Source organism: Poecilia mexicana, unplaced genomic scaffold (assembly GCF_051168715.1).
Source record: "Poecilia mexicana isolate PSO_F unplaced genomic scaffold, ASM5116871v1 scaffold_21, whole genome shotgun sequence".
In the NCBI taxonomy this organism is placed as follows: Eukaryota; Metazoa; Chordata; class Actinopteri; order Cyprinodontiformes; family Poeciliidae; genus Poecilia; species Poecilia mexicana.
In genome coordinates this window covers 24,654,771-24,675,714 of record NW_028263390.1, presented here as the reverse complement: position 1 = coordinate 24,675,714, position 20,944 = coordinate 24,654,771, and the positions used below count along the sequence as shown (strand labels likewise).

At 39.6% G+C, this 20,944-nt stretch overlaps 2 protein-coding genes across 3 annotated transcripts in view; one reads left to right on the top strand and one right to left on the bottom strand.

Moving 5' to 3' along the window:
- nt5dc1 (5'-nucleotidase domain containing 1) overlaps positions 1-20,469 on the bottom strand; it is a 163,770-nt gene extending 143,301 nt beyond the window's left edge. For both annotated transcript variants that reach the window (XM_088002201.1, XM_088002202.1), the window contains exons 1-6: positions 19,882-20,469; positions 17,704-17,795; positions 12,907-12,978; positions 12,716-12,825; positions 10,994-11,073; positions 10,804-10,885 (exon numbers count right to left, since the gene is read on the bottom strand). In XM_088002201.1, the coding sequence (XP_087858327.1) occupies positions 10,804-10,885; positions 10,994-11,073; positions 12,716-12,825; positions 12,907-12,978; positions 17,704-17,795; positions 19,882-19,974 (529 nt within the window). In that variant the 5' untranslated portion in view covers positions 19,975-20,469. The remainder of the gene's footprint in view (positions 1-10,803; positions 10,886-10,993; positions 11,074-12,715; positions 12,826-12,906; positions 12,979-17,703; positions 17,796-19,881) is intronic.
- On the top strand, positions 5,286-10,731 carry col10a1b (collagen, type X, alpha 1b). The gene is made up of 3 exons (XM_014977566.2): positions 5,286-5,431; positions 5,846-5,975; positions 8,334-10,731. The coding sequence occupies exons 2-3, from the start codon at positions 5,861-5,863 to the stop codon at positions 10,187-10,189; spliced, it is 1,971 nt and encodes a 656-aa protein (XP_014833052.1). The 5' UTR covers positions 5,286-5,431; positions 5,846-5,860; the 3' UTR covers positions 10,190-10,731.
- Positions 20,470-20,944: the final 475 nt, after the last annotated feature.

The following is a 20,944-nucleotide window of genomic DNA, read 5'->3' as shown; positions in this document are numbered from 1 at the left end:
ATTCTCTCATTAAGAATCCCCCATTATCAATATAAGATCCTTGTAAAAAAATAAATAAATCTGGTGACCACAATGCCACAACAATTGCTAACCAAAGCATTTGTTGTGGCAAATGCTTTTATTAACCAGTTCAACAAAATATTAAAATGCATGGCCTATTTTTAGTGGCTCTCATATTTATCAATCTCCTATACATGTAGCTCCTAACTATAAATATGAAAAAGTAAAAAAAATAAAATAAAATAAATAAAATTAGATAAAAAAAATGTAGATTGAAGTTTTTGCTAAGAGATTGGAGAGAGATTAATGCAAAGCAAGTAAAAATTAATTTCTTTCAGTGCTTTTCACACATCCTAACAAACTCAACCAATAATTGCATAAGTGCACTATGGGAAAAGATTTTATGCTTTACGTTATGTTAAGATAAAAAAGCACACTTATACTACACTTACACTTAAGACCACCGTGATTTTACAATCTGACACGACAAATTTCATCATTTAAAGTTGTACACTTGAGACCGCCTGCAGTATACCATGTGAAGGCCACGATTTCAAGACAAAATCATGATATAAGTGGTGAGAAAGTCACAACAGGCAAAGAAAATCACACCACAAAAGGAGAAGGAGAACAGCATGAATAGTTGTCATGAAGACAAACTTTGGCAGGAGTAGGAATCCACTATGTACCTTTTTTAGAAAAAGTGTAAAAACACTTGAAAAAGGCCTTCATGTTTAAATGAAAACATTATGCTATGGTAATAAAAAGCAGGTAGATGGTCATGATTAGTCATTTGCTACACATGGAAAAGATGTTTGATGAATATTTTAAATGTAGTGTAGAAAACAGAGGCTGGGCATCTTGCAACACAAGTTCAATCATCATTAGGGTTCATTAAAGTGTGAAGGAGCATTATGTCACGTCTGTAGTAAAACTGCAGCGTGTTCAGCTGTTTGGAGGAGCAAAACAATGGTTAGAGCAGTGGACCCTTCCCAGGAATACCACCCAGCCCGACCCACACCAGGAGATGGAGGCCTGGAGATTCCACATCGCCCCGTGTCAGTGAAACATTCTGCACGGTTCATCTCCAGCCCTAATTACATGTTTATGTGCACCGACTGCATTTTGCCATGCAAAGCAAACTCTAACCCAAAAACGGTATGTGAAACTAAGTATCCGTTCACATTAAACCTCACGATAGACAGATATAGATGCAGAGGTAATAATTCTGACATACCAAGAACAGATTAAAAAAAAAAAAAAAAAAAAAACGCTTGGGGGAAATAAAACCTGCTGATGCCACACTGTGGTCACAGCCACTTTCATGGTGAGAAGTGGTGCCATATCTCCAGCTGAGAAACTTGTTAAATGTCGACTCCACCCCCCAGCCTACTCTGTCATTTCATTCAGAGAGTTTACCAAGGATGCCCTACAGCTCAGTAAGTGTTCATCTGCGGCTGCCAAATTGGTAGGAGATTAAATGATGCAGTTAAGAAGAGGAAAAGGCTTCCAAAAGTAGATTTGGGCCAGTTTTGGCTTTTACACAATACAGATGAGCAATAACCCATCTGTTAGTTTGGCAATAATCTATTAGCCACAAATCATGTCACCAAATGCAGTCTAAGGAATTTATACACAGTTAGTAGTCACTAGGTGTGAGACCAGATGATACAAACGAAGAATATGAGATGAGTTTTTAACCTAATTAATTAATGAGAAGTTTTGATTTTGTTTTAACAGACAAATGACTTACTTTAGATACTCTAACATACTGACTAGGGTTAGGCAATAAATCAACAATATATATTGCAATATGTCCAGTAGAACGATGAATAATTTCACTGAACTCCAATCCATCCAGAACCAAATGACATTCTGGGGGATTTAGGCAGAGGAAAGACAGCTAAGAAAACTTTTTTCCCGTCCGCTCAACTTACCGTGAACACGCCTACATTCTCTGAACAGTCTTGCACCATCTTCTTTTATGGTTTGATGGTAAAGTCAGAAATCTTCCCTATAACTGAATGAGACTTATCATAGAAATGTTATGGCCACAAAGTCTTTTATTTTTTATAGACATTTACATTTTCTAGGAAGCAAATATAACTTTGTTTAATAATTAAAAAAAACCCTAAGTGGTGTTGTGATTTGAGTTTAAGTTATAACAGTGAATAGTTAATAAATGATGTTATCTGTGGCAAGCATGTATAGTGTTTTGAATTTTCTTCCTTCCTGGTTCTTTATGCTCCACTGAGGATGACCTTGACCCTTGTGTCCTTCAAATGCATATTCATCTTGTGAGCGTAGTGTGTCCTAATTTCCTACATCCGCCCAGCTCCTTTTGGGTTCCTGTACTTATGTTAAGCTTGCATCCATGCTGACTTGGGCAAAGTGTATTATCCACAATTCAATCCTGCATGTGACATTTTGAGTTAAAGGGCAGAATTAAGGAAATGTTTTGTTGTTTTTCTTCCATCTTTATAGAAAATTCAAAGAAAATAGTATGACAAGGTGTCATGATCCATGTTTCTGTGTGATTCTGTTTCCCTGTGAGTCTCTGCGTCTTCCCCGTTGATTGTTTCCCAGGTGTGTCTCATTCCCTTGATTACCCCATGTGTATTTAGTCTCACCTGTTGTCTGTGTTCTTTGTCGGATCCTCGTCTAATGTTGTCGTCATGTCATGTCGTCTAAAGTCTGTTTCCCTGTGCCGTCATGTATCACCGTCGTCAGTCTGTTTCCCTGTGCGTCCGCTGTGGGACTTATTCATTAAAATAATCATTTTCATCCTCATCCTGGCCTTCCTGCGTCTTCCCTCACCTCACCAAAACCACAAACCATGACACAAGGCACACATTAGTAACAAAAAAGTTTAATATGATAAACTGAGCAGAAGAAAGAAATAACAGAATAGTTAAACTAATTGTGAGGAAAGTAAAACAAAATTTTACAAATGCAAGATGAATTTCAAATCTATTTCAAAGCTATCATCATACTGACAAAGATTGGGCTTTGTGATGTTGCAATGTTTAAACAAAATCTTAAATTTATTTCACTTAAAAATGGAGGTGATTTTTAGAAAGCGATATTTGTGAATTGAAACGTAGCCAAAGGATTAGATCGCTGATATCATAATTTAACTCTTTATCCCCTGTTAGGAAAAGCTAATTTTATTATAATAAAACTTAAAGATTGAATAGATTGCTTGTACAATATCTATTTTTGAAAATCTTTCTAAAAACGAATGAAGTTGCAATTGAAAAAATGTGTAGTGTTTCAAAATCTCAATCACAAAGCGCACAGCAATTGATATTTATTTTGAATTTCTGATGCAGAAAGTCATTACAAGGAAAACTTTGCACATAATTATAAAATTAATATCTTATTGTTTTGTGGGAGCGGGAATAGAAAGGTATTTGGTTCTTATTTTCTGTAGAGATATCATAATTTTTAAACAAATGTTTACTTCTCCAGGTAGAGGGGATTAAAATTGATGTCAGTGTTCCTTATGAATTTCTTGTAACATTTTTGGTCTATAAGTCACAACATTCATAGTTTCTTTGAAGGAGGACATTTTAATTCAATTAGTCCTTTTATTTTTCACAATGTAGCATCAGGCCTTTGTTCCCATTTTTTATATGTTTGTCCTTTACTTGATCTTTGTTAGCACATTAGCTCCACCTTATACCAAACTAACTTTTAGCCACATTTTTTACCCTTTTGAGTCAAATGGCAGGGAGAATTTTCTTTAAAATTGTTAAATTGAACATTAGCACATTTTAATGTGTATTTTTTGCCATTTAGGGCCATAGCAATGTTTACAGAGAAAATTGTGCCTATCACAGAAGAGAAAGAAATTAGTTTTCAAACGTAAAGTATTTAAATAATTTTTGTTTCACTCTACTGAGCATGTGCAATTCATTCAACAAGTCACAACAAAATTTGGATAGTCAAATATCTCCAGCAATAACTTTGGAACGCAAAAATACCTATGCTGTATATTTAAAATTGATTTTGTTGTTGCTTGTTATTGTAGTTGTACTTTTTAGCAGCACAAACAGTGACCAGTCCCTTTGGATGTCAAAGTTACGACAGAGGGGCGTACTGTCACAACTGTCAAATTTTTGCATGCTTGTAACCAGCGCACTCAAACCCTTATGTGCACTTTGACTGAGTCCATACGCTGCACTGCACTGTAGAGTGCAGTGAGAGTACTGGCACCGGGACATAGTGACATTCGGGACATTCCTGACAGGAAATCAAAAGAGACACAGAAAATACAGAGGAGTCAATTCAGTTTCATCATCTGATCTGATTCTTAAAGCCATAAACAAACTTGTTTGAAGCAGCTTACTGCATCGACACCACAGATGTACACAGGGCTTAAAATTATTTATCAAAAATCCTGCTTCTTAAATTTATTTTAGTTTTTTTTGTTCTTTTATTATATGTTTAAGATCTAATTTCATGTAAAGAGATATTCAGAAGCCTCTGTGAGCTACACTTCTATTTGTCATCAGGGTGAAGTGGAGGAGCATCTGACAAAACCTCACTTCTGCCTCCTAGTGTCTGAACATTGAACTGTTCTTCCCTGCATCCCTCTGCACATCCTAGGACTCGCACCTTTTGATGTGAAATTCAAGCCTGTATATAGATCATTCAATTGTCTCTACAAGCACAGCAAGAAAGATCAATTTTTGAAATTACAGGTCAAAATATATGATTAAAGCAAAGCTGGAAAACATAGTATGTGGGGAAAAGATGTTTACTGTGGGTTTTATCCTGCAGTGTCTTCAGACAAGAAGAAAACAGTGTCAGACTCTCACAGCCTTTAATTTTGCAGAAACACATCCTGAGACAGACCACTTGTTCAATAAGGGCCTGGTTTTACACAACAGAAATAAAACTGTTTGTGCATTTAGAAGGGAAAAAAAAACACTAAACCTGAAATTCTAAGTCAGTCAATAGAGGGATTTAATGAAGCCTAGATCTGATGTGAACAACCAGTCAAATGAGACTGAAAGCCACATGAACAGTAGCAGAGATCAAGTCATCCAGAGGGAGAATCTCCCCTGCGCTACTCCACACAGGCAGAGAGAACCAGGCAGCAGGCGGAGGAAGGAGGGAGGGAAGATGGAAGAGAGGAAGAACCGTCACTCTGAAGTGACAGGCCTCTTTGGGACATGGCACCCATCATTAAAAATGACATCAGAGCAGGGAGGGTCTTCCGTGTGAGGTAGATGATTCCATGATGCTGGAGAGCAGCTCAGTATAAAAACCTTGAGCCCAGCGTGTTGGGAAGCAGCAGCTGCCACTCACACTGGCAGACCCACTCTACGTCTAAGGATATACAAGTACCGTGCTGGGACAGCAGCCTCCTGACACTCCTATCCCCCACCCCACTACTTGTTTCTTTGGAGCGTAAACCTTCACGGTAAGTTGGCCTTGATTTCAGGTCGTTGCATGAAGGTGAGGGAGACTCCCAGTTGCAGGCTGGCTCTGAACCCAGGGAGGGCTCATGGTTGGAGGTAGAGTAAGTTTGATGAAGCATTTGTTTGAATTTACAGAAGTAGAAGCATTACTGTGCAATCCTTGCTGACATATGTGCTCAGCATCCGCCAGAAGGCAACATTAACATTTTCAGAGTTCAAACAGAGTCGCATTTTTGAGAATTGACTGGTTTATGAAATACCTGATTTGGACTTGTTGCCATTGTTTGGGGAACATCTTTAACACTGCTGTTACAAGTTATTAGTCCATTTATGCTGGTTGACATAAAACATGAAAGATGCAGCAGAAATCAACACACCTCTAATTTGTTTACTTTCTCTCCTGTTTGTATGTTCAGGTTTAGCTTCACAAGATGGACTTGAGGGTAACAAGCCTCCTATTTGTCCTCCTGGCCTTGGCCGAGGGAACCCCCGAGAGATACTACGCGTCAAAAGTGTCAAAGGTCCCTTACCCCGTGAAGAGTCACTGTGAGTCACTTCAAGTCGTGCACTTTTTATTTTCCCTTGCAGAAATTCATCACACTGTGGTGCTGGAAACAGCTGTTGGATGGATGGTTTTGCTATGGCATTGCTACAATCAATAAATCAGTAAGTCTGTTGCAAAAGAAAGGTTCATAGATGAGTCATCTCAGGTCAAGCTTAGTGGACAATGCAAGTAACTCTGAGCTGGTTTCAGGCTCTGTCTGCTCCATGCTGGGTCTGGCAAATTCAATCAAGTAGAACCACTAAGAAAAGAAAAGTTAGGAATTATGAACTTGTGAGCAAGTAGTTCTAAATACGTCTTCAGAAAGTTCACTAAAGAACTTAAGCTTCTTCTCTCCACTAAAAGCATGGAAGACCAAAGCCCAAGTAGTTCACTAGGTCTTTATAAAAGCACTTTATGGCTGGACTAATCAGTCCAGCTACATTAATGCGAGTCAAACTGTAAAGTGTAATTCAGACCCTCACTTCTTAAACTCTTCTAAATCTCCTAAATAACCCAACCAAACCCAGAAAAAGCATTTCTCATCCATAGAAGTTCTCAGTAAGCTGTAAAATCAAATCATTATCCTCCTTAATGTCATCACCCTTAGCACAATTAGCTTTCAGTAAAACACCTCCTATTCACACCGAGTTAAACTGTTGGCTCCTACATGTCTGTGCCACCCTACGTTATTAAGGCCCACCTAGCAGATCAACTCAGCTCCTGTGTTACACCTGCTAGGTGGGGTAAGGCTGTTAGAGAGCTTTTGTGCTAAGAATAAAAAGACTAACAAGGGAGCTGTCATTTTTGGTGAAGCAATAAAATAAAGAACAAAAGAACAAAGCATCAGTTGCTATGACGCAACTGCTTGTTAGATGTCTAATAATATATTTTATCACTCAAGTTAATGATTCAAAAGTTGTGTTCAGCACTTACAGAGCTGTTGATGTGGTTTGACTGTAAGTCTCTAGAAGAACATAACTGCAAATAAAGAATGAGGGTTTGGACTAGACCAATCGACAAAACAGATGCAGCCCTGCTCCACCCAAAGGGCTCATGGTCTCCAAATCCCACCACAAACTTAAAGAAATTATCTCATAAGTTGAGTCTAATAAATGTTTCATCTTGTTTTAAATCAGAATAGTTTGTAACTATGGCAGATCAGCTGAGACATAAAGGCCTGACACAAAGTACACAGGAGAGTAGTCATTGTTCCCAAGTCAGTAAAGTTCCAAGTCCAGGTCAGCCACTGGGGCCAGTATCATCACCTTCAGTTTGTGGTATTGCTGCCTGCCAAGAGCTCCGATTCTGGCATAAACATCTTCTGAGAGGATTCAGGCAGCAGTCGTCATGTGGCTGGAAAATGACAGCCCTGTCAGAGTGATTTCTTCACTAAACACTGTTTCAAAAGGCTTTAGTACATTCACAAACCCTTTTCTGCCTATTCTGATTTATTGATAAATAGAATATTTTAGCAGTTTTCACAAATGCAGACTGTTACCTATCCAAATCTTAAAGCTTATTGACATAGTAGTTTTAAAGTCAGAGTAGGGCATCAAACTTTTAATTCAACAAACACTTAATTCCTTTATATATATATATATATATATATATATATATATATATATATATATATATATATATATATATTAAAAAGGTAAAATATTTTATTTTAATTGAAATGAACCAATGTTGCCAGGATTAATTGGGTACTTTTTATCTTTAGCTCCCAAGATCTCACTTGTTTAGAAATTGAGCTCATATAGAAAATAGAAAATAGAATGAGAATCAGATCTGTCACATTATAATTTTCAGTTTTATGGTAAACAATTTAGAGGACAATATTAGGTGTGTGTGAGCTTAGTGCATGTACCTGCGACTCATGGTGAGAACTGTAAGCAAGTGATGCTGGTGATGAGGAAAAGTAGCTATATTTTCATTGTAGAAAATGAAAGAGTGCACTACAGTGCAGGCACATGGAGGTGCAATAGACAAGAACATGTGAGCTGGTTGGTGAGTACATATCAGCTTTCCTATGAAGGTTGTGGGTTAGGGAAAAAACACAGCCATCATCACAACCCACTCTATAATCATAGGGAGTGGTGTTTTTCTCAAGATGTGCCGTAGTTAGTATTTTACATCTTTCACGAAAAGTCAAAGGTTTCGACATATGAAAACACCTGGAAAATATATCTGCATTTGACCTGATTAATTCCTTGAATAAAGTGGCTGGTGATGCTTTTATTATTACCATTTTTATTTTGTGCAACGAAATATTGCACAAAATATTCAGATAAAAACAAAACAGGAAGGACTGGTGTGCCACCAGACTAATGCTTTGTTGTTTTTCTTCTATTCTTTAGCTGTTGCAGGACCACAAGGTCCTCCAGGACCCCCAGGTGAGCCAGGACCAATGGGACCATCTGGACCTCCTGGAGAGAGGGGTGTTGGACACACAGGACCTCGGGGCCCACCAGGACCACCTGGAGCCCCTGGCCTCTCTCAGGCTGGCAAACCTGGTACCCCAGGTGCTCCTGGAAAACCCGGAATCCCTGGTGGACCTGGTGAAAGAGGATTAAACGGTGCAACTGGACCAATGGGACCAAGAGGTGCCCCCGGTACACCTGGAACTCCTGGACCTGCTGGACTTTCAGCTGTTGGAAAACCTGGACCATCAGGGCTTCCAGGTCCAATGGGTCACAGAGGAGAACCTGGTTTGAAGGGGCACCCTGGTATCCCTGGTCTTCCTGGTCCAAAAGGAGAGAGAGGCATTGGTGTTCCTGGAGTCCAGGGTCCACCAGGTGGAACTGGGCCAATGGGCCCATCTGGCATGCCTGGCAAACCTGGAGTTGGCAAGCCTGGTTCCCCTGGCTATCCAGGAGAACCTGGTAAGGCTGGAACGCCAGGAAGGGATGGTGCCCCTGGGCCAATGGGTTTGCCAGGTCTTAAGGGCCACACTGGACCTCCAGGTGTAGGAGCACCAGGAAAACCAGGCCAGAATGGTACCCCAGGTACACCCGGACCTGTGGGACCCAAAGGTCCACAGGGACCTGCTGGTCAACCAGGCTCCCCTGGCATGCCAGGTGTTGGTAAGACTGGCGAACCCGGAATACCAGGATCCAGAGGAGCTCCAGGAAGTCCAGGAACCACTGGTCAGAAAGGAGAGCCAGGCCCAACTGGATTTACTGGTCAACCAGGTGGTCCTGGTCCTATAGGCCCAGCTGGTCCACAGGGTGCAAGAGGATTTCAGGGTGAGTCAGGGCCAGTAGGACCCAAAGGTGATATTGGTATGGTTGGTGCACCAGGCCCAAGAGGATCCAAGGGTGAGCAGGGAGCACAAGGCTTTACCGGAAAACCAGGTGTTCCTGGTGCAGTAGGTCCCCCAGGGGTTCCAGGCCATAATGGGGCTCAGGGTCCAAAGGGTTCACAAGGCCATGGTGGCCCTCCAGGAAGTCCTGGTGCAAATGGTGCACCTGGACTTAAAGGACACACAGGGGCCCCAGGAGCACCAGGTAAAAGTGGTGAACCTGGACTGCCAGGAGAATCAGGACCAGTTGGCCCTCCTGGTCCATCAGGCCCCCCTGGACTTAAGGGACACCCAGGTCTCCCAGGTCCACCTGGTCCAGCAGGCCTGACAGCTAAGGGAATTTCTGGTCCTATGGGTCCCCCAGGATCTCCAGGTCAGAGAGGCCATGATGGTCTCCCTGGTCCTGCCGGTCCTCCTGGTCCACCTGGTCCCCCAGGAGAGGTGGTCTACCACCATGAAAAGAGCATGCCAATCAAGTCCCATGAAGTTGTGATGCCTCATGAAGTGATGAAGGCTCCCATGTCTGCCTTTAGTGCTGTGCTGACCATGGCCTACCCCCCTGCTGGAACTCCTATTGCTTTCAACCAGGTTCTTTACAATGGAGAGAACCACTATGACCCCCACAGCGGTGTGTTCACCTGTCAGATCCCAGGTCTTTACTATTTTAGTTTCCACGTGCATGTCAATGGTGCAAATGCATTGGTGGCCCTCTACAAAAATGAGGAGCCTACAGTTTTCATCTATGATGAATACAACAAGGGCTTCTTGGATCAGATGGCAGGCAGTGCTGTTTTTATGCTGCACCCAGGGGACAGAGTCTATGTCCAAGTTCCCGATGAGGAAAGCAATGGTATATTTGCTGCTGACAATGTTCACTGTGGGTTCTCTGGGTTCTTGATTGCCTCAACGTGATTTAATGAATCCCTGTAAACTTCAAAACCTTACAAAAAACATTAAACTGCTCAGAGAAATAGATCAGTTTACACAAATTGAAATAAAGATTGTGAATCTGTTTTACTATTTACCAACCTCACTCAAAATGACAAGGGTAAAAAATTACTCAATGATCCGATTTAGGCCTCAAATTCATCCTTGTTCCCCATTCACTCTATGCCTTACAAATGAAACAAAAACATAGAATGATATTGGAAGATTTCTTAAGTGGTGCTCTACAGCTACCGGGAACATTTACAGATACTTTTTTATTTGTGTTTGTTTTTTTATTTCTGTTTGTTTAAGGATTTCCTTTAAATTTACAAACAAAAATATGCAAAACTGATCTAATATATGTTATCAAAGATCAGCACATTTACGCCAGCACTGTGACTACAAACAGAACATTGGAGGAGAATTTCAAACTGCTTTTTTTTTTGTAACTATATCCCATTGGATGTGTTAAGTTATGTACCAGTTACTGAGAAAAACATGGAATAAAAGTACGACTTTGAAAAATATCTTTGAGTTTGTTTCATCTTTTGTCAAAGTCATTAATTGAACTATGAGTATATTTAAGATGAAACGGGTACCTTTGAATGCAGATGTATTGTAATTGTGGTCAATTGCAGCCAACATGTCTTTCCAAAAGTTGGAGTTCACCTCATTTCCCCGCTGTCAAAAATAGAAGAAAAAATTGGGTTGATACAAAACTATTCAGATGTGTTCTTAAAAAATAGATCTACAGATAAAAATCCCTGTAGTTATTAAAACACATATTACCTTGTGTAACATGTCCACAACTTTTCCGCAGAGCAGAGCCCCCGGAAGATCAAAGTAATTGTCATAGAAGTAGTATCTTGCTGCAAAAAATACACATATAACAGTTATTCAATTCAAGTTCATTCAAAAATACTTTACCCCAAAGGGAAATAAAATGTTGTTGTAACTCATACTAATTCAAATTGCTCAAAGAGTTATTGTAGATAGTGATGGCTGTTGTCAGGAAAGATATCTTGTAGCAGTTTTTATTACAGGTAATTTGAAGAAGCCTCTGACTGAAGACACTCTGTTTTCTCAAGACGGTCTCATGAAGACATGGTCAGGGTTGTCCACAATTTTCTTGGTTTTATGAAGAATCCTTCTTTGATTAGTCATATCCACAGGTTCTACATTCGTTCCCTGAACAGAACCAGACTTTTTAATCAAGTTGTTAAGCTTTTTTAGAGCCCTGGTTCTGATGCTGCTGCCCCAACAGATGGAGAAGAGATGAGGCTTTCAACAACAAACTGATAGAACATCTGCAGCCTCTTGCTGCAAACCTTGAAGGATCTTAACTTCCTCAAGGAGTAAAGTCTCCTTTGTCCCTTCTTATCAACAGCTCATTGTTGATAAGTCCAGTTTGTCCAGTCCAGTTTGTTGTCCAGATGAACTCCGAGGTATTTATGTTCCTCAACCACCTCCACTTCTTCTCCCATGATGGAAATAGGGTTTGATCCAACCTTGTTTCTCCTGAAATCTACAATCTTCTGCTTTGTTTTGTTTACATACAAGACAAGGCAATTGTTCCCACACCATGACACAAAGTGGTCCACCAACTCTCTGTACTCAGCTTCTTGTCCATCTCTGATACAACAGACAACTGCAGAGTCATACGAGTTGGACTTGTGTTGGAAGTCTTAAGTGAAAATGAATTGTGAAGCACAGTGCCCTCTGGTGTTTCTGTGTTGCAGACCACCTGGTTAGATACACAGTCCTCCAGTCTCACAAACTGTGGTCTGTTTGTGAGGTAGTCATAGTCATAGATCCAGGTGATTGTTGAGGCCTCCACCTGTGTTTTCTGGAGCTTCTCACAGAGCAGATCAGGCTTAATTGTGTTAAATGCACTGGAGAAATCAAAAAACATGATCCTCACAGAGCTGCCTGCTTTGCCCAGATGACAGTGAGTTTCTTGAAGTAGGTGCATGACAGCGTCTTCAACTCCAACTCCACAACTATATGCAAACTGCAGGGGTCCTGAGATGTGCTACCCTGTTTACTCAGGTGGGCCAGCAGGAGTCTCTCCGGGACCTTCATGTTGTAGGATGTCAGGGCAACAGGACTATAGTCATTGACGACTGATGGGTGAGTTTTCTTCCGTACTGGAACCAGGCAGGATGTCTTCCACAAAACCAAAACCTTCTCTTGGGTTAAGCTGAGGTTGAAGAGGTGCTGCATAATCCCACAGAGCTTATCTGCACAGGCCTTCAGGACTCTTGGGCTGACACTATTTGGACCTGCAGACTTATTCTGGCTCAGCCGCCAGCTGTTGCCTTCACCTGACTTCTAGATACAGAAAAATGGGAGGGAGAGGAAAAGGGAGTAGCAGCATCTCCTGATTTGGTTGAAGACAAGCTTGTGGAAGCAGACGAGTCTATGACTGAGGTGAAAGATAGAACATCTAAGGTTTGACAGGAAAGCTGACATAACTTCATTCAAAGATAAATTACAACATAACCATCCCACCTGATCTTGTAAACGATGTGCTTAGGCTGTTGAAGTGCTTCCACTCCCGTTTTGGCCCATAATGTTTCATGAGTTCTTCTGTGCTGAGGTCGTTGGTTCCATGCGTTGCCCTATTCAAACAAGAAACATCCACAAATACCTTTCAAAATTGACTGGGATCTAAGCATACATTTTATGACAAATAAGCATACCTTAAAACAGTGCCATCTTCAGCCAACTTCACAATGTTTCCGTCCTCCAGATCCACCACCAACCCCTTAAAACTGGAAACAAAATGGAAATTTAAAAATAAGATGAAGCTAAGATTTAAGATTTTATCTCATTACTATTAACATCTTTCAATATTTTGGGCATTTTTGATTTAGGAATATGATTTTAACAGTAGAAAACAGCTAGTGATATGGTTGTACAAGAAATGAACAAAAATAATACAAGGAAACAAAAGTAGCTCAACAATCATCTAGATTTGTCACCGGAGGGCAGCATAAAACAGTGCCATGGCAGCAACATGGCAGTATATTGGCTTTCTGCTAAAATGTAAGTTAGGAGAATAACTACAGTCAGGATCCTGCAAGAATCAAAAATACACACAAACTGGGAGCAAATACAAAGATTTTCAATGCTGCCATCTGGATACACGAAGGGATCTGTCAGAAAAAGCTGTCACAAAAGCAGCTTCTCAGATGGCTGCTAGGTCGACTATGAGATGACTAAGCAGCCGTCTCGACAGTAGTATGTTGGTATTTGTAAGAAGTTTGGTTATTGTGCAAGATTATTAGCATTTTGCAGGTGCTTAGTAGATAGATTAACATTACACACTGTTTTATGTTCTAGAGACTTTATGATTTTTTTATCCTTTTTATCCATTATTATCAAATAATGTTAATTATTGCTATTATTTATTATAAGACTAAATTGTAAGCAAATTTACTAAATAATAGTAAATTTGCTTACACCTCAGACTACATAATAGTCTGAGGAGAAAGCAAACTCCACTCAGAAAGTGGATTGGTTCCATTTCAGCATCAGTAGATGTGATAGATACTGATGGGTTTGTGTGTATTCACCTTATTCTTTAAAGTAGTCAGCACAGTATTTAAAAATATTTTCAACTAAAACAACACAAAAAAGAATTAAGAAAAATATTTTTCCCAGATGGCAATGAAAACTATATAAACCATTCCATACATCTTACTTTGTTAGCAACATAATTTTCATATGTGGTAAAGATGAGTGTTTTCACCAACTGGCTCCAAATGTGGGGAAAAAAATGATGTAAAATTGTTTTTGATATAATTTTCTTTGTGCAAATCACCTACATTTTGTTATTGGCTAATTTTCTGTGCGACTGTTCAGACAATTGTAACAAAAAAGCTTTAAGTAAAGTGTTTGAAACACTATTTTTAAATAGTGAACATAAAAACATTTTTCATTCGACTGATTAAAACATTCAAACATGATGACTGTTTTCTTCCTTTGTGCATAATGTAGTCAGCCTGCCATTATACACACTTACTTTAAAGACATTCTGCATAGACCCAGGTAAAAAATAAAGAATTAATTTTATTAAACACATTGAAACAGGTTATGAATAATTCAACAGCTGGATCAAGGGGCTTTAAATTTCCTGTTGTGGCCAGTTTGGCTTTAGACAAACAAGCACCAGACAAGCTCTACATGAAACTGTTTCTGTGTTTAAATAGATTCTGTCTGTCTTTGTAAAGTGCTTCGAGTTTGCAGTTGTTGTGAACTGCTGAAAAGTAGAAAAACTGAATCAAAATTAATATAATATTAAAATTGAGTAACAGAACTTTAGATTTTAATTGTCTAATTCAGTGGTTCCCAAACCAGAGGATTAATATAGGATGCATTAGCACATCGATATACAATATCAATAGCTGATATTGTATACATTATGTTCCACTGACATCACCTCTGCTTCTCTGGTTCAGCTCCCCACAATACTTTGCTGCATCACTGTCACATGACCAAACAAATACCACATGACCTACCCTCTCCCTTCCACTCCAGAAACAAAAAGTAACAAGATGGAAATAAATATCGGTTGTTAAATTGGCTCAGTTTTATTTTTCAGACCTATACGAATATGTTAAAAAAGGACTGCTATTGGCTGATATCAATGTTAGTGTTTAAATATTGTGCATTCCTAAATCTAACTGAAAGGAATCCTTGGGCTATACCACCCTGTGTGGTGAATCTATGAACTGAAATGCACCTCAGTGATTCTTGAGAATAGGGACAAAATGGGTTTTAATTCTCCCATATTTTTTTTTAATTATTTCTCAACCTTATGTATGCAAATATGACAAATAATGTTTAGAAAATATGAAGATGCTAAGGTACAGGCTCCCAGTTGCGAATTTTTAAAAAAAAAATTACATTTTTAATCGACCTGACCCAAAACTTTGTCATCACCATCTGACAAAAATAAATCTAAAATGATTTTTAAAATACCCCATTAGTGATATTTTTACTCAATTTACAGACAAATGCTTCTCAAGAAATAAAATAAATATTATTTAAAACAAAAAACGAGAAAAAGTCCATCTGATGGAGTTGACAGTGCATGACGGAGTTGACACAGAACTGAAGGTGGTGACAAACTAGTGAGTAAAATGAAAAACTTGGTACATGTGAAGTAATGCAATTCATGCAAAATACATTAAAATGAATTAATTGCACAATTAAGTGAGATTTGATAACAATTTCACTGAAAGAGTCAGAAAAACTCTGACGGAGTTGACATCTGACGGAGTTGATGAAATGCCAAACTACCTCAATTTATATGATGTTATTCTGAAGGAGGCCATATTGTAGCTCGTCAGGTCCATGAAATCTTTACATTATACCAAAATTAAGCTTTTATTTCGCAAAATTTCATCAAAGTTTTGTAAACTGTCAGTTATGGAGTTGACACATCATGGTTGTGACAAACAACTTAGGAATAAAACAGAAGAAAAAACTAAAGAATAACTTAAGCTAACCGGAGCTAACTAGCCCTCCTAGCAAAGGAAGAGAAAAGACAACGTCATGGGGTCCTCAGAAGTTCTGGTGCCCCCCGATAATGCCTGATTTTTTTACATTCTTTTCATTTCTGACGGTGTTGACAAAAACTAAGGACAAATTTCAACGGAGTTGGAAAATATCTAAAAATTATTTTTAATTCAATTTATCGATACTTTTATAATTATTTATATGACTACTTATACTTAATTGTCATAATATATAATTTTAGTATTTCTTTAATTGTTTTAAACTATAAGAATGTATTGAGTTCTGCTCCTGGACAAGGGCTTTTACAGGCATCATCCACCGACTACAATGTTTAAAATAAAAAAATATTCAGCAAAAAAAAGAAAAATATACATTGTTGTGCTTACATGACCCAGGTTAGTTTAGTTAGATATTTGAAAAAAATATATTTTGTGTATATTTTATTCAAATTTCATGCTTTATCCATAGGACCTGTTTTGTCCCTATTCTCAAGAATCACTGACCTGTAATCTTGGAATCCATTTGTTTTCTATAGGTAGGCCTGTCACAATAACAAATTTTTCTGGACGATTAACTGTCTCAAAAATTATTGCGATAAACAAAAATATTGTTTGAAGACCATTTAAAACTGATATAATGGTAATGGCATAGTAATGCAAGCGATATCCTGCAAAACAAAAAAAAAACAACAACTTTATTTTCAAAAGAACACTAAACACTAGAACTGGTAAGCAAAACAATCATAAACAAAAATAAAATTGACTCTCAGTCTCCGTTAACAAAAAATGCACTTGAATAAAAACTAAATACAACATAAAACCAAAGAGGAAATATAAACTACATTCAACCAAAAGAGTGCAGATTATGAAGTCTGTACACTATATTGCCTTTCAATAATCATTAGATTTAAATAGAGAAGATGAGCATATGATATCCCACTGTCTGATCCAATAGTTCACTCCTCCCTGAAGCCCAGTTCACACTACATGCTTTTTTTGCCCCGATTTTCTCTCTTATGACAATCTTGGAACGTCCAACGATCGTAACCGATCATCCCGTAGTGTGTGGTGTGTTACTACTGGATCAGTCGGTAGAACGTCGGGAGCGCTACGATCTAAATCAGGCATATTCAACATGTTGGATTGTCTTGGTCAGTTTATCACTGCAGCATGTGGGGTTTTCCTCCACTGGGAGCGAGAACGCAGCCTGTTGAATGTGACAGGTAGCCAATCAGAAAGCATGGATTCCCCTCCATGCTTTCCACTCAGAAAGCATGGAGGGGAATCCCAAACAGTTGACACGGCCCAACCCAAAGTCCAGCGGACATCGAAGATGATATGTTTATTCAACATTTCGTGACAGGAATATCCACAGAAATGACAAGGAGAGGAGTTGGAACGAAATTGCTACCGCAGTTGAACTTTTCAGCCGTTCATCGTTCATGTGACATATTTAGGTTGTAATGATAAGGCTATTCATTCAGCCGCGTTCGTTTACTTTAAATTCACGTCTGATATAATGGATTTTTATGGGATTTTCTGTCTGAAATCTGAATATCGGTGAGAGAAATCGGTTTGTGTGTGGTGTGTTGCTCTTGTCTTGTGGCTGGACACACGACACGATTAAATCCGATCGAACCCGTTATACTTACGATTTTTTTGTCAGCTAGTTTTTGAAAATGTGCCGACGATCAGCTGACAATTCTAAAAACGTGTAGTGTGAGCTGAGCATTACACTAAGGGAATGAGGAAGGGCGGGTCAGTGGAGAGCATCGGAGTTGAGCCTTTTTTCATTCAATGTCATCAATAGAAAGAGAAAAAGGCAGGAAGAAATGATAAAGCCGATAAATTAAAATGGGGTCGATAATTTTAATTTATCATGTGATTAATTGATTTATTGTTTATCGCATTGGGCCTATCTATACATCTATACATGTCTGCAAGCTAAAAAACCTCCTGGTAAAGGACACTCACCAGAAATCCCAGGTAGCAGGAGTCAGATTCAGAAGGTCCTTGTCATATCCCTTATGCTCCACCAGGTACCTGGCAAAGCTCTCATAGATAAGCTGTAAACACAGGAAGGAGGAAGGAGAAAGTCAAAAAGTGGACAGCACAGACTTGAAATAATTAAATGTACTACAAATATGTATCTTCCTTTGAAGTTTTAAACTTTAATAGCTGCTGGAAAGCAACTTAATGTGTGAATCAAACCTGAACCAGAGGTGCAACTTTATTTTCGAAAAGCACTCATAAAGAAGAGCACAGCAATGCCTTGCTATGGAGAACCTTTTCATTCAAAATAAATGTTATTAATAAACATTTCATCTTTATCAAGATGAAGATGCATATTTATCAATAATCCCATGAAATGAAGCCAATTTTTTTAAATATAATTTTTACATTTTTTTTATTCATTTCAGGATTCATTTATTGATTTTAATGTAATTTATTTATTTCATACTAGTGTATTTTGTGACACTTATTTTGTAAAGTTACTTTGCGTATTTTATTACCTTTTTTTGTTTTTAGAACCATGTCTTGACGTACCAGGACAATGAAAGAGGTGGAATATTTTTGGAGTATGGGGATCTAGTCTCCCGTTTAGTCTAAAGCTTCTCATAAACTGCTAAAATCAACACAAACCCATGATCTTCACTTTAATGTGAGAAATGGAATCAATTATATCTGAAATTTTAGAATGGAAGTCATCTGCCAACTCATCTACAAGGTTACAGAACAAAGGCGGGGAGGAGCAGTATAATTGATTAAACGTTTCTGCAGTGTTCTCTGTAGAAGAAGGCTATGTGATAGTAGTTGTTTTGCTACGAGAGTCAATGGAGTCTGTACTTTCAAACATAACAGCAAAATGACCAGACAGAGCGACATCAGTTACAGAGACATCTCAACAATGCTCCTCTATTAACCTTTTAACAATGTTTTTACCAGCATTGCACTGATAACTAACTGTAACTTGTATAATAAGCTCATCAGAAGCACAGTTCCACTGGGTGTTTGCTAATTGCTGCTGGCTAGTCTGACAGAGTTGAGTGGGGGAGCCACTCAGCTCCATCAGAGGAGGGTTGCTCTGTGAGGTGGAAGCTTGGAAACTGTACATCCAAGGAAGATCACGCCCCGATGAAGCCAATAGGACCACATCATCCGCAAAAAGCAGAGATGCGATTCTGAGGACACCAAAATGGGTCCCCTCAACACATTGGATGTGCCTAGAAATTCTGTCCACGAAAGTAATGAACAGAATCAGTGAGAAAGGGCAACCTTGGCGGAGTCCAACCCTCACTGGAAACGAGCCCGTATCAAAGGGTCCGGTAACCCATACTCCAGGAGACCCCCCACAGGGTTCCCCGAAGGACACGGTCAAACACCTTCTCAAAGTCCACAAAACAAATGTAGACTAGTTGGGTGAACTCCCATGCACCCTCCAGGACCCTGCTGAGGGTGTAGAGCTGGTCCAGTGTTCCACGACCAGGACGAAAACCACACTGCTCTTCCTGATTCCAAGAAGTTGTTTATGTGAGGGTTTAAAGGGCAAAACAATATGCAGAAGTCTCAAAGTAAATACATGATAACTCCAGTCCAGACCTACTTATAACATTCTGAGCTTGCATACAGTGTATGAGTCATTATCAACATGATCCTTTCTAGGGAAAAATAATCATACAAATTCTATATCATATGCATTGGGTACATTTACAAGAATGCCGTTCAGAAGGTCGTTATTTGGCATTATTGTGTTTCCACAGCATGCAAACAACATGCACGAAAAATTGTACGAAACAGGGTGAAAATGGACCCCAGGCCTGGTTAAACCGCAGGCCACCAACAGAACCTGCGATGGTCCAGCTGTTCTCTACGGGAGTCAAAATATCCAGCTCGGCCTAAGGGGGATTCAAAGTCACCCATACACGAGACGCCGACGCTCCAACCTGTGAGTCACGCAAAGTGACTGCAGCAATGTCGCTTCACCACGCACACACATCAAAGCACAGAGCGCTCCGACACACACCAGCATCCTACTCTTTGGGCACGAGCCAGAACAAGCTGACCGCTGAGCATTTCTCCGGCACAATGCGCGAGGACAAGTCGAACCGTCGCGGCCACCGTCCAGTTATGTACCAGCAGAGCGGAACTCACCCTGGAGGTCTCCTTCAGATGGTAGCGGCACAGCGTGTGGTCCAGGTCGAAGCCGATGACGTCGCAGTCCGACAGGCTGAAGTATTCGGACATTGTCGCGGTGCTGAAACTGCAAAGGTGGGAGGGAGAAAAAAGAAGCGCTCGGGAGCGAGAAGTCGCGCACGGCTGTACAGCACCGAGTATGTGACGGTGACACTGACGGACAGACAGCGGGGGCGGGACCGGGCTCTGCTGCCGCTCCGCTGTGACTCTACTCGGAAGGAACCGCTGAAATAAGCACACTGTTCTCCGTTCTCTGGTAACCTCAAAGTCTGCTTAGTGAGACGTTAATGGCTGCAAGTTCTCCATATGGAGGCAGAAGTTGAACTCCAGCCTGTCAGTGGAGAGCCGACAGGGTGCAACACTTCCGGATGAAACCATAACACATGAATTATAAGCTCCTGAGCAAAATTATTTTATGTGCTCTTTATTGGAGAGAAGAAACAAAACTATGTAAAATATCATGTAGGTTCGTTTTAAGTAAAATATTTAAAAAATATCTAGTATTTTAAATTTAAGTTTGAGGGAATGAAAACACACACACACACATCAGTCTCATAAGTTTTTTTTAACTGGGGTAAAGCCAGCCCACACTCGATTGTGACGTGCTCCATGCAACAAGGCGTTACGGCGCCTTCCTTTTCAAGCTCCTTTCAAAATAAAAGCGCACCTGCGGCTTAAAGTTGATTCACACCAAGTTCTTTCAAGTGGCTATAAAAGTTTAAAGCTTTGTGTTTATGCATTTGCAAAAGGAAATTATGTATCTGAAATGTAATGTAATTGTGTATCTAAATGAAAATATACTGCAGGGTTTTCCCCAGTGTAATATAAGCCTGGCGGCCCGTCATGCTTTACTGGCCTCGCCGCCAGGCTAAGCGTTGCTTGTTTACGTTTCGTTGAAAATAAATAGAAAAAAAAAATCGCTTTTTTTTTAAAGCCAGGCTGCAAGCGTCTCTGTTGCTCTTAGCATTTCACTAGCAGAGCAGATTTATCCTTAAGGATAGGTTTATAATAGATAGGTTTA

Bases quoted from the DNA above. Each gene is read 5' to 3' on its own strand.
- col10a1b (XM_014977566.2), top strand. From the start codon at position 5,861: ATGGACTTGAGGGTAACAAGCCTCCTATTTGTCCTCCTGGCCTTGGCC. The intron at 5,976-8,333 runs GTGAGTCACTTC...TCTATTCTTTAG, and splicing joins TTACCCCGTGAAGAGTCACT to CTGTTGCAGGACCACAAGGT.